This window comes from Corvus hawaiiensis, chromosome Z (assembly GCF_020740725.1).
Source record: "Corvus hawaiiensis isolate bCorHaw1 chromosome Z, bCorHaw1.pri.cur, whole genome shotgun sequence".
Classification (NCBI taxonomy): Eukaryota; Metazoa; Chordata; class Aves; order Passeriformes; family Corvidae; genus Corvus; species Corvus hawaiiensis.
The window spans coordinates 12,781,975-12,794,012 of NC_063255.1; the positions used below are offsets into that span (position 1 = coordinate 12,781,975).

At 36.3% G+C, this 12,038-nt stretch overlaps 1 protein-coding gene across 6 annotated transcripts in view; it reads right to left on the reverse strand.

Annotated features, from left to right (window-relative positions):
- The window catches only part of NIPBL (NIPBL cohesin loading factor), a 136,395-nt gene that overhangs the window by 72,014 nt on the left and 52,343 nt on the right, over positions 1-12,038 (reverse strand). For 5 of the 6 annotated variants that reach the window (XM_048292363.1, XM_048292356.1, XM_048292357.1 and 2 more), the window contains 2 exons: positions 10,825-10,918; positions 587-1,219 (listed from right to left, as the gene is read on the reverse strand). In XM_048292363.1, coding sequence (XP_048148320.1) covers positions 587-1,219; positions 10,825-10,918 — 727 coding nt within the window. The remainder of the gene's footprint in view (positions 1-586; positions 1,220-10,824; positions 10,919-12,038) is intronic. The other variant, XM_048292360.1, reaches the window with a different exon arrangement.

Consider the following 12,038-nt stretch of genomic DNA (forward strand, 5'->3'; position numbering starts at 1 on the left):
ATTCAGTTGAACAAACATTACAGACGACATAATTGTATATGCTACCCAATTATTACGCTACTTTTAAAAGAACAGAATAGATGTGATTTTAGTCTAACATCTCCTTCACATTAAATCCAAATGGGGATATGAATAGAAATGGGACAAAACCGTTTCCTGAATTTTCTTAAATTAGGCAACATGGATTAATAATACAACTATCAAAACTCACTACAAATTTTGATTTCTGGTACTGCTGGGATTTTAGAAACTATAAACAACATCAATTGTACTTCATTCAGTCTCATGGTTCAAAGTAAAGAGTATCTTAAAAGAATTTTGAAACATAAGAATTTCACTTTCCGTCCATTAAGACCCCAAATAAAGACTATCAGATATTCAAAATATGCATATATGAAAGCTTACAGTTCATTGTTGGAAGGGAATGGAGATGAATGTTGCAGAAGAACCTACACTGAGTAAACAGAATTGAACTATGTGACAATGACAGGAAGTTTTTTTTTTATATATATATATGGGGTTTATATGCGCATATATATATATTTATAGAATATATAGTGTATATACACACACACAATCCTTTTACCTTTATCTTGCACTTCTTTTGAAAATCGCTCCCTTTCAATAGCTGATTCACGTTCTATCCGCTCAATTTCAGCCAATGCATCCAATTCTACTTCATCATATGACGTTATAGCTCCTTGTTGCGAAACCTGTTGCTGTGTCTGTACCACAGGAGTTTGAGGTTGTTTTGCAGCAACTGAAGTGTTCTGTTGTAAAACAGGCACTTGTTGTGCCTGAAGGAAAGCTGTCTGTTCATGCTGCGGCAAACACTGAGCAGCGTTTAGTGGGCGGTTAACATCCTGTGGAGTAACGGGTGTTTTAGAAGTCTGTCCTGGGTACTGCACATTAAAAGGAATATCACCCTCTGACACACTGCTGTTTTCCAAGCCAGAGAGCATATCATCCTGCTGGTCCATATCCGAAGATCTTACACGAGACAGTCTTAATGTAAGCTTAGTGGAGTCCTTGGAAGGAGAGCTAATGATATCATACATTGCAGCTTTTTCAGTCTGGTCTTTTTCATCCTTGCCTAACTTCATTTTCTTTTGTTTCTTTTGCTTTCTTTCTGGAGAATCTAACAATATGTCTGGGGGAACATCTCTAGGTGATGAATAAGGTGGAGGCTGAGATTGTTGGATTAAAGGTTGTCTTGATCCTAGAATAATAATTCAGAAAAACTGAACAGTTATGTTGTTTCATGTTTATATAAAAACACTCTAAATATAACCTATATAATTTTAATGTGTAGCTCTACATTTAACTGTGTTTCACAAAAGGTCTAAATAAGATTGGTAGGAAGCACATCATTGCTAGATCAAGATGCAATCGAGATAGTTGCAGTATACTTCCTAGGAATTTAAGCTGTCCACTGCAAGTAGAGAAGGGATCATTTCAGAGAAGACGGAACAAAAAAACCCACCACCAAAAAAGAATAAATAAAAATAGTACCTAAGGTTCAGAATACCAGCTATTAGAAAATGATCAATGAAAGCAAGTTGATGACAGAAAAAAGAAAAGATCAAAAAGATTCTTATTAAGGCCCAGTCAGTGATGAAGACTTAATGATCAGTGTACAGGCACTAGCCATTTCAGCCACACATTTTTAATTTTAAAAAACCCAAAAAACCAAAACATACGCAACCTCCTTAACTTGGATTTCATTTTTAACATTTTTTTCTTTTCTTTTTTTTTGTCTTTTTTACAATTTTATTTTAGGTAAATTTATTCCAACCTCCCCCACTCATTACTATCTAGAAAACACTCATTATCTGAAGGCATTTTTCTACCATTCCCTGCCTTATCTCCCCTCCTTTTTTGTTAATGTACAATTTTTTGCTTCTACGTGCATTCTTTACAGGATTTGAGTGTATCTACAGAAACTTAAATAAGAGCATCCATCTAATTAAATAAATTCTCCAATTAATTACATTTGAAGTTCTAATTTCTCTAACTAATCAGTTCCCTCTGTTAGCCCAGAAAAAAATCTGAAAAACAGAAGCTTTTCAACCTGTCCCAACTGTATTTTTGGCTTAAAAAGGAATACTGTGCAAGGTGGGGGACACACACAGTCTCCTCTTCTTAAAGCAACCATTCAGATTCCATTCATCCATTGGGGAATACTGATCTTCAGAAAGCAGTGACTGAGATTGTTATTAGTCATTCTGGTCACGGCATCAGTACTTCTAACAACAAGCAAAATTAACTGGAATACAGTTCCCATGTGCTTCATTCAAGAAACACCACTAAACAAGAAAGCAGCTTTATTCTGTGGCTTAAATTTCTACCAGATATTTTTGGAAATGTTAAGAATCTAAGACCTGTAGATGAAAAAACAGAATGGATATCTCTATCAAAGCTTCAATTCACATGAAAGGTGTGCTTTTACTGATGATCTCTTTTTACAGACTGCTATGCTTATTTTGTCTCCCTAGACCATTCTGTAAGAAGTCCCATGACTTCTGTATGTAGAGAGCAGGGTATGACATGGGATTATCTTAATCCTTGGCCATCAGCAACAACTCCATATTCTGTCATATCATCCACAAAGTTGGGAAGCCCTGTTTTGACTCATCCAAAAATTTTCAAAACTCTTCTACTACTCTACTTCCCTTCCTCAAATCAGATACCACACTCAGCCACCAGTACCAAAGTTCTCACTACACCCTAAGAAGATTTCTCCCTTGCTTTTCACCAGATTCCTATTCTTGTTATGCTCCTCCCCGCAATTACCATTTCTTTGGGTAATTAACAAGATCAAATGTAATGTGTAGCAGGAATCATTAGCTACCATTTTCTTTTATGGTAATGTCTACCACCCAGGAAATACAAGCTGCAGGATAATTTCTACAAATACTAGAGGCGACTCAGAACTTTTCAAAGAGATATAACTGACATCTTAATCTTGAATTATCTCTTATATGAATACTTTTAAAGTTGCAACAATGGAACACGTACTGTTTTTCAGAGTTACACTTCTGAACACAGGGAACAGATTCGATTCTCCCTTGTCCTAAACTTCTGAATAAATATGACAAGATGAATCTGATTTGGTATTAATTTGGCATTTCTCATGTTGAAAAGTAACACTGCAGCAACAGATAAAGTGGTTCTTTTTATCTTTGAATAGACTTGAGGAGGTCAGAAGGATTTCAGTGCATTCCGTTGAACAGTCTTAGAATCCAGTAAATGAAGTAACAAAAGTAAAGTTTTGCCTCTCCTAGGCAGCACTACGAATAAGTATTTGGAAATATCTTCCTCCTGAAGGAAATTCTTGAAAGGTTTTGATAGTAAGGCCTGTAAGCTGCACATTCCAGCAATAACTTCATATATTTCTGAAATATTTAATGATGGTTAAGCCTCTGATAACAAGGAGGCTTGGAAGCTACAATGCCTGTGTATGGAGGTGAAAAGCATTCTTGAACAGTTCCACCCTACCACAAACTTTAGCAGTTTTGAACAGGTACAACACAATGAACACACAGCACATTCTGTTCAATACTGAGGCTTCAGACAAAAACCAGAAGTGTACTGAGGTGGCTAAGAAGGCCAACGGCACCCTGGCCTGTATCAGCAGTAGCACAGCCAGCAGGACCAGGGCAGCGACTGTCCCCGTGTACTCGGCATTGGTGAAGACACACCTTGAATGCTATGTTCAGTTCTGGGCCCCTCACTACAAGAAAGACACTGAGGTGCTGGAGTGAGTCTGAAGAAGGGGAACAGAGCTGGAGCACAAGTCCAGTGAGAAGTGGTTGAAAGAGCTGGGGGTGTTTATCCTGGAGAAAAGGAGGCTCAAGGGGAGACCTTATCACTCTCTACAACCACCTGAAAGGAGGTCGTGGCTAGGTGGGGATCAGACTATTCTCCCAGACAACTAGAGGAAACAGCCTCAAACTGCACCAGAGGAGGTTCAGGTTGGACCTCAGGAAGAATTTCTTCACTGAAAGGGTGGGTAAGCACTGGAATGGGCTGCCCAGGGAGGTGGTGGAGTCACCATTCCTGGAGGTGTTCAAGAAACGACTGCATGTGGCACTTGATGCTATGGTTTAATTGGCATGATGGTTTTCCATTAAAGGTTGGACCAGATGATCTTGGATATCTTTTTCAACCTTAATGATTCTATGAAAACTACACCCATTATACAGAGAGGGTTTTGGCTATTAATTTTGGGATCAGTCTGGAGTATTTCCTATGGGAGAAGTCTGAGAATATGTCTGAGAATAAATATCATTACCAAGACCAGATAACAGAAAAAAAAGTTTTTTTAAAGAACACAGTTATAAAGAGTTTGCCGAACCAGCTGAGATTCCAAGATAGAGAAGGTTTGTTCTACAGAATGCTGTTGATGCAGTAAATAATATACAAATCTTCAGAAAATATCTTTAGGAATGAACCAACTTTCTTATTTTAGAACAGGAAAATATTTAGGCAACTTTTGAGTCTAAATCTAGGGCTGGGCAGTAATTCAGGAGAAAAATAAATCTGACTTTTTGTAGTTGATTTTCCATAGATAGTATCATTAAAAGAACGTTGTGCATTCTCTGTTTATATAGCAGGAATATGTACAACTTCTGAGATAAAAGGAGGTTCTCCCCTGATTCAGGAATGTCATTGTATCATTACTGAACAGCAAATACTGGTACTCAACCAGATAACACCAAACATAACTGAGAAGCAGGTATCATTATAGGAAATGAGAAATGTTTGTTCTCTACAGAGAACAAACACAACCATCAACAATACCTCTCTTGTCTTTCAGCAACAGTCATTCAGAGCACCCATGATAACCCTAGGACAGGTTCTCTACATTTCCTAGTTCTTCTATTGATTCCTAATGGTAGATGGCACCAAGTATGGAAGAAGTTTTACCAACTGCTGTAGCAATTTGCAAACACCTTTTTTTCTGTGAGTCTTGACTGGAACCTTATCAAATCCTATATAATCAACTATAAAAAGAATTTGATTGCATTGACAGAGACTTAGCCTCCTTTAAAACGTAAAGTTTTGAATCCACTTCTAGTTTGTTTACGCTGGCTATACCTGCTCACTGTGTGTCACTAGCTTGGATAGCAAACAAGGAAGCTTCTGTCCAGGAGACTGCACAGATCACTGACATCTCCATCTTACCGTTTTGTCTGTACTTGCTAATCACATCACAATACTCACAACTTCTTTAAGTATTCATGATACTTCCTCTGATTGTCTCTAATCCTCTTCATGTCACTTGCCTTTCACAGGTGATGCAGCAAAGTCACACCACTGATCACATTCCGTGTTGTGATCCACATGGTTAAAAAGCAATTACTAAGGTTATCAGGAAGTCAGGACTCACACATTTTTCAGAATTAAAAAAAATTATTACCTTTCCACTTGTACAGTAACAACTTCCAAAGGGTCACATGAAACATTATCCTAATATTCCTTTAATTCCCTTGCAGGCAAAGGTTCTTGGGTGCTGATAAAAGCTTTTCACTCATTCTACACCCTGTTTTGCCAGAAGTATCATTTCCTAAGCATGAAAGCTGGAAAGACTGCTAGAGAATAAATGAAGACTAATGTTTAATACTTGGTTCACAGCACATTGGAGAGAAACTTCAAGAATGTTGAAGCACTACACTTTTTGAAATCTATAGGAAAGTGATCTTCCACACTCCTGGAACATGATTTCAATAAGTACCAAATTGGTGTATAAACCTGGACACAGCATTCCAGACATTTTACTGGACAATCCTTTGGAAAGACACTGTAAGAAAGGTGTATGTGCTACATGTGAATTATTAAGACTTCATATATGACTAATTGTACGGTAAGTAAGTTCGTAAGGGCACAAGTTGAAGCAGGAGAAGAGAACCAGAGCACCCTTATTGCATACACAATGACATTTGTCTGGGAAAGCTAGGAACCTTGTGATTATAGAACATGAGGAACACACGATTGCCAACAGATTTTAAGAGACTGCAGTTACACTGTGTAAATTAAGCGTGTCTTCCTCCCCCCGCCCCCCCCCCCAATAACATGATCTTATTTATCACCTTCACATAAAAGGAAAGTTTTCACGAAAATGGGATCAGACAAATTCACTCTGGAACTCCAGCTAAACAAGTCTCAAAATTGGTAATAATGACTTTCAGAATTTGCACGCCCAGTAGACTCAAAAAGGGAAGAACAGTTCCTTCAAAAGGACGGTAAAGGCCTGCCCAGAGTATAACACATAGTCTGTATGATTTAAGTATATACTAGAATAATTTTTCTGTAAGAACTGAGATACTGAAGAAGTGGTAGTCCAAAATTAATTCATTAAGAATAACTATAATCAAATCTTGAAGAGAACTGAGTACCATATCTGGATTTTAGCATGGCTTTCTATATAGCTTCTCATAATAATTTCACTAACAATCTGAAGAGTGTTAATCTAGTGTAATCTAGACAAAAATATGTTGATTATTGTAAACTGTACTGTAAAGCTATGTGCACACAAATTCAATTTTTCTTAATAAAAATGGATGAAGTGAGTATATGTGAACAAGTGCAGCTTTTCAGAGCACTGTCATAACAATAATAGTTTAAAATATTTGTCATTAATACCTTCTCATGTAACAGATTTAGAGACAATTTTATTAATCTAAACATCATTACTGCTTTTGGTTTCAAGTCTTTGAGAGGACAACTTTTAAAAATAGAATCTAAAGTTTTCTTGACTAATTCGAGTAACTTTCTGAAACAAAACAATTTCAGTGAAAAGAAGTACAAACTTCTTATAATTGCAAAACAATAAGAGGAAGATAGACAAGCTCTAAAGAAAGACAGTAGAATGTTTAAAACAATTTGCAATATAAATCTAAGTTACCAGCAAAGAGCAGCTATACTGTCATATACAACAGTAGTATCACAAAGCAGCCTCCACTACTTTACTGACTGCTCATCCTTCTAAGTCTTCAAATAGAGATGTATCTGTGTCTTAGGACAGTAGAACATCAAGACATATGTAGACCAACTAGAAGTCAGTTAAAAACATCAAAGAGAATTAGAAGCTCAGAAATGATGACTTATGTAAAGGTAATAGAAACGGTGCTGTTCAGTTTGTAGATTAGATTAGTGTAAGACATGATAATGCGCTTTGATATGTAAATGTCTGCTATAAAAAAAAAAGAATGTGACCTGTTTTTCTTTGCCCACTGGAAATAAGTCAAGAAGCATCATGACTAACTGCAACAAAAATGGTACAGGTTAAGCATTAGGAGCTTTCGAACACTAAAAATTTGAATAACTTGCACGGCAAAACAAAGGAAACTGTTACCGACATTTTAAAATACATCGAAGTTACTGAGAATGATACTGTTACAGCTCAGCCAACATGAGTGTAAGAAGACCGCAAGTCCTCAAGGCCTTTCCTGCCTTTCTAAAATTCCTACAATCTTCCTCTGGAAAACTCCCAAAATTTTGCACTACAGAAAACGTTACTTATTTTGATTAGCAGACAACGTTGACACTTATTTTCAAAGAGCATACCTTAATTTAAAATTCAAACTCAAAGGGATATCCTATGAGACAGATAAAGAACATACATTTGAAAAGTTTTTAGGGACAGATTGCATTCACTTTCCACGTCCTCTTCCAATAGTTTTCAGGGAAGAGTCCCTCCACTCTACCCAGAGTTTGAAATGCCTCGTGAAAAACCCAGCTTTGGCTGTTCTACCTGAGAATGGCTGTATTCAGAAGCCTCCTTGCATAAAAATTAAGACTTGAAGGAATAAACAAGAATGAATTTTTATTTTTGGTACTATCAGAAAAAAATCCTTGAATAAATTTCTTCTGCCTTTCTTTTGAAGGAGAGAAGGGAAGATGATATTTTTGCTTCACAAGTACCTTTGAGAGCACTGAAGTCTGCACTACAGATTTGAGAGGATTCCTAATTCTCCTGGTTATCCACCCTATATTCAGAGACCAAGTGTAGTGGAATCTGCCTGGAGGAGTTCTGTGAAGCTCTAAGAAAATAGAAATGACCTTTCCAAATTATTCAGAAAATAATCAAATACTCATTAACAATTTCTGGAGGGAATACAACTTATTTGTGGAAAAAAGTGCCGAATTACATCATTTCGTAAGAATTGTTGCTAATCCTTACAGATGCTTTCCTTTAGGAAACTACGTGGAAACAGGACTGTAAATGATATGAACATGCCTCTTTGTAAGCAACAGACTAAAAACATTGTGGAAGGCTTTCCTTTATACAAATCTTTAGAAGTTTCCTCAAGAAAAAATTAAGAATTAAAATAACAAGTGAGGTTCCATAGCAGTAGGAAAGTAGAACAAACAGATAAAATATTGTGACAAGTAATCAATCTTCAGTAATGGAATCCAGAGGATATTACGAGGTCAACAAAAGGAAAACACTCCATGATACTCCATACTCTATTCACAGAATGAGTTTTTAAAAAGTGGATGTGGCAACAGATGACAGCATGAAAATAGAGCCATTATGATGTTTCCATAGCTAAAACCAAAAAATTTATACTAAAAACATAGGATAAAGACCAGCCTAGGCCTTTGGGATTAAACTTCAGGTACTCTTGTACCTTTACTGAAGCAGAAGTGAAGCAAAGATAGTGAAATTTTACTCCACTGATTAAGTGAATAACCACCCGAAACACAAATGTTATGTCCTGCCATCTCTCAAATATTTGCCTGTGCTGCAAACAAAACTTCTCCCACATTCAGATTCTGTCAAACAGACAGTTACATTCAGTGTGAAGGTAATTCAAGACTGTGCAGTCATGTTCTCCATGTCTCCAGAAGTCCTGAAACCTTCAGCAAATGCCTCAAATGTCTGTGCCATGTAAGAAAGCTCAGACATTACAACAACCTTCCTGAGATCTCTCTCTGATTGGTTACGCCTAGTGCCATTCTTTTTGTCCTTACAGACAAATGATAAGTATTTTGCTAATTTTCTTTATCAAGGTTTGTGGCCTGCCAACCAAACTTTCAGGGTCTAAGAAGAGAGCAACAAAAAAGCTCAGCATAGATAGATACTTCTTGTTGTATTCATCCCAACTTTCATTACAAAACATAGGCGAAAAATTCCCTGGAGGGGATCCCACGTTCTTAATAACACTGCAATTATTTACACCTCTTCCATACATTTCTAAAATACTAGATGCAGCATCAAGAACTTGTTCTCTCAAGCAGGGTTCATTAATATCTTAAAGAGGGCAAAATGCTAACACCATTAGCAGCGGTATTTCAGTCGTGCAATTTATCAAAGGGAAAAGTAAAGCTAACACAGAGGTAAATAAATCAGAAAGCTCCTCTTGCACTTTCTCAGTCCCTTTAATGCTGAAATATTACCATCTGAACTATGCAATCAGATTGTTTTCAGAAATAATCTGAAAAGGTATCCCTTCAAAACTGGGTTCTAAGACAGCCAACTGAAATAGCAGCAACTTTAACCAAAAAAATAATTTTAATATTGTCTGGCTGAGTGGTAATCTGAGTGGACTAATTTAGATCCACAACCTTGTTAAACCTGTAAGTTTGACAAGGAGTGGAAAAATAACCACATTTACATAAGTCTTACAAGAAGTCCTTTAGCACAAGACCTCCTGAAATACTGAAGCTGCTGGCATCCTATACACATACTTTCCCTTGCCACCTGAACCATAGGATAATTCAGTTAAGAAGAGACCTCAGGAGATGTTTAGTTCATCCTCATGCTCAAAGCAGAGTGAGGCAAGGACACATTATGCCAGGTTTTATCCAACCTGATCCTGAAAACCTCAAGGATAGAAGATGCACATATTCTATGGGGATCCTTTTCCACTGCTTGACTGTCTTAATAGTGAAAAAGTTTTCCCTTCGACCTAGTTAGAACCTCCTAAAATTTAAATCCATTGTGTTTCATCCTTCTTCCACAACAATGAAACGACTGACTTAGATCTTCCTGATAATCTCCTCATAGGCACGGAAAGGCTGCCCTGAGGTCGACCCCTGCCAAACATCCTCTTATCCAGGCTGCATAATACTGTCACCTTTTCTGTAATCTCCCCCATCTTCTGTTCTCCTTCTCTACTTAAACTGATCACCTAATAAGACTTATATTTTTGTTTCAGTTGTATACAGAAGAAAGCACTGTTTCATCTTTCAATTATTGCCCTGTAAATATATAATCACTAAAAAAATTAACAAGAATATGTCCCAACCCCTACCTTACTAAGTGGATTTTAGTATAAAGAATTATTTTGAGCAGATTTTTTTCTCTTTCCTCTCAACTGACAGACAGTTCACCCTATTCCTCTCCAGAGCTAAGGTTTCCAGACTTCATTCATGCTATGTGTATTGAGCTCATTTATTTTCATGTTTTTAGAATTTCATTATTGTAATTACGACAAATATTGCATGTTAAAACACTTGAGCTGGTTAAGGGTTCAATACTCGTAATGCTGCCTTTAAAACTTTTCTTATGTAGAGCAACTGAATTCTTATAAAGAATTTAATCCTCAGATTGGAAAGGATTTTAAATCCTTCTGTCCTCCATAAATTTGAGCTTTATTTTGAAAGACGATTACTCAATTTTCAGACCATCAGAAATTTCTTCTGGATCAGGGCTCAAAATAATTTTGTATCCAAAACATAATGACATAGTCTATTACTATTTACTATATACTATTGAAATACAGAAGTCAGGAGGAAAAACTAAATACCTCTTTAAACTCTCTGTTCTTTAAAATTGGGAAAAATAAATTGACATATATATGACTACTAGACTACCTTTAAGGGCTCCATCACTTCCAGCTGGAGAGCAAACGGACTGTGGTGACCTCAAGGAAAAAGACGCAGCATTCCTTATTGAAGGATCGCCATCCTAAAGTAATAATGATAAAAGAAGTTAACATTATGAACATCAACATCTGTTAAAATAAAAACTGAAATTAGTACATAAATTGATAAAATGGATTGGACAAAAAAGCATACAAGAAGTATTAGAAAAATATTTACTTACATTAAAATCTTTGTCATTTAGACTGCTATTAGACTACTATATAAGCAATGCTCCAATCTGACCTAAGAATCTATAACCAGAATAGGCACACAAAAATAAAGCTTTGTACATGTTTTCTAGCTAGACAAGCACTTTTGGGTGTGCACTAAGATTCCACTTAGAACTTTTTGTTGCAGGTACTCATAGTAGAGAAGAGCAGATACATGAATTTATATAACACCATCTGAAAGAAACTGAGCATAAAACGTAGATTTTTAAAACTCCGGTTTTTAACTTAAGATTATCTAGAAAGCCATCTTGCTTTTACAGTTCAACAAAGTAATACTTTGTATCTATATCCTTAGCATACAGAAGGCATGACTGAACAGAATCTCTAGCAGTCCCATTACAGCAGCTGGGTTAGTCTCAAGTAAAACACAGCTGGAGTGATATTAGCTTGTAAGCGTTAAACAGGAAACAACTCAATGGCAATATGAAGCACTTCCCCAAATGCTCCAAAGAATAATTTCAGACAAACTTTTTCATAATATAATACTAATTGCAATGTAATTATGTCCATGCTCTATTTTTAGCAATGTAAATGTTTATTTTTTACCCCCACACTATCCTTACATGAAATATGAAACTCACTATTCCAATTTCCATTCAGAGTTTTACATGGGTTTTTACAATGCTTCTGTGAAGCCCTCTGCTGGTCACGACTACTAGCTCAGGAAATGCCCTAACTAAAATTTCAATTTTCCCACTTCAACTACTGTTTTTAATACAGCATCTCTGAGAATGTTTGGGGAAAGGAAAAACAAACAAATTCTGTACCTTTGAAAAGAAGATTTCTATAATTATAAACAAATTCTAAAAATGTCATTCTTCCAAAAAGTACAGCCATACAAACAAAGGAAGTCTCCAAATAAGTTCTACGGTTATTTCATGTTTCCTAATTAAACTGGTTATTTCCGTACCTAACATTATAATGTGGCCCCTG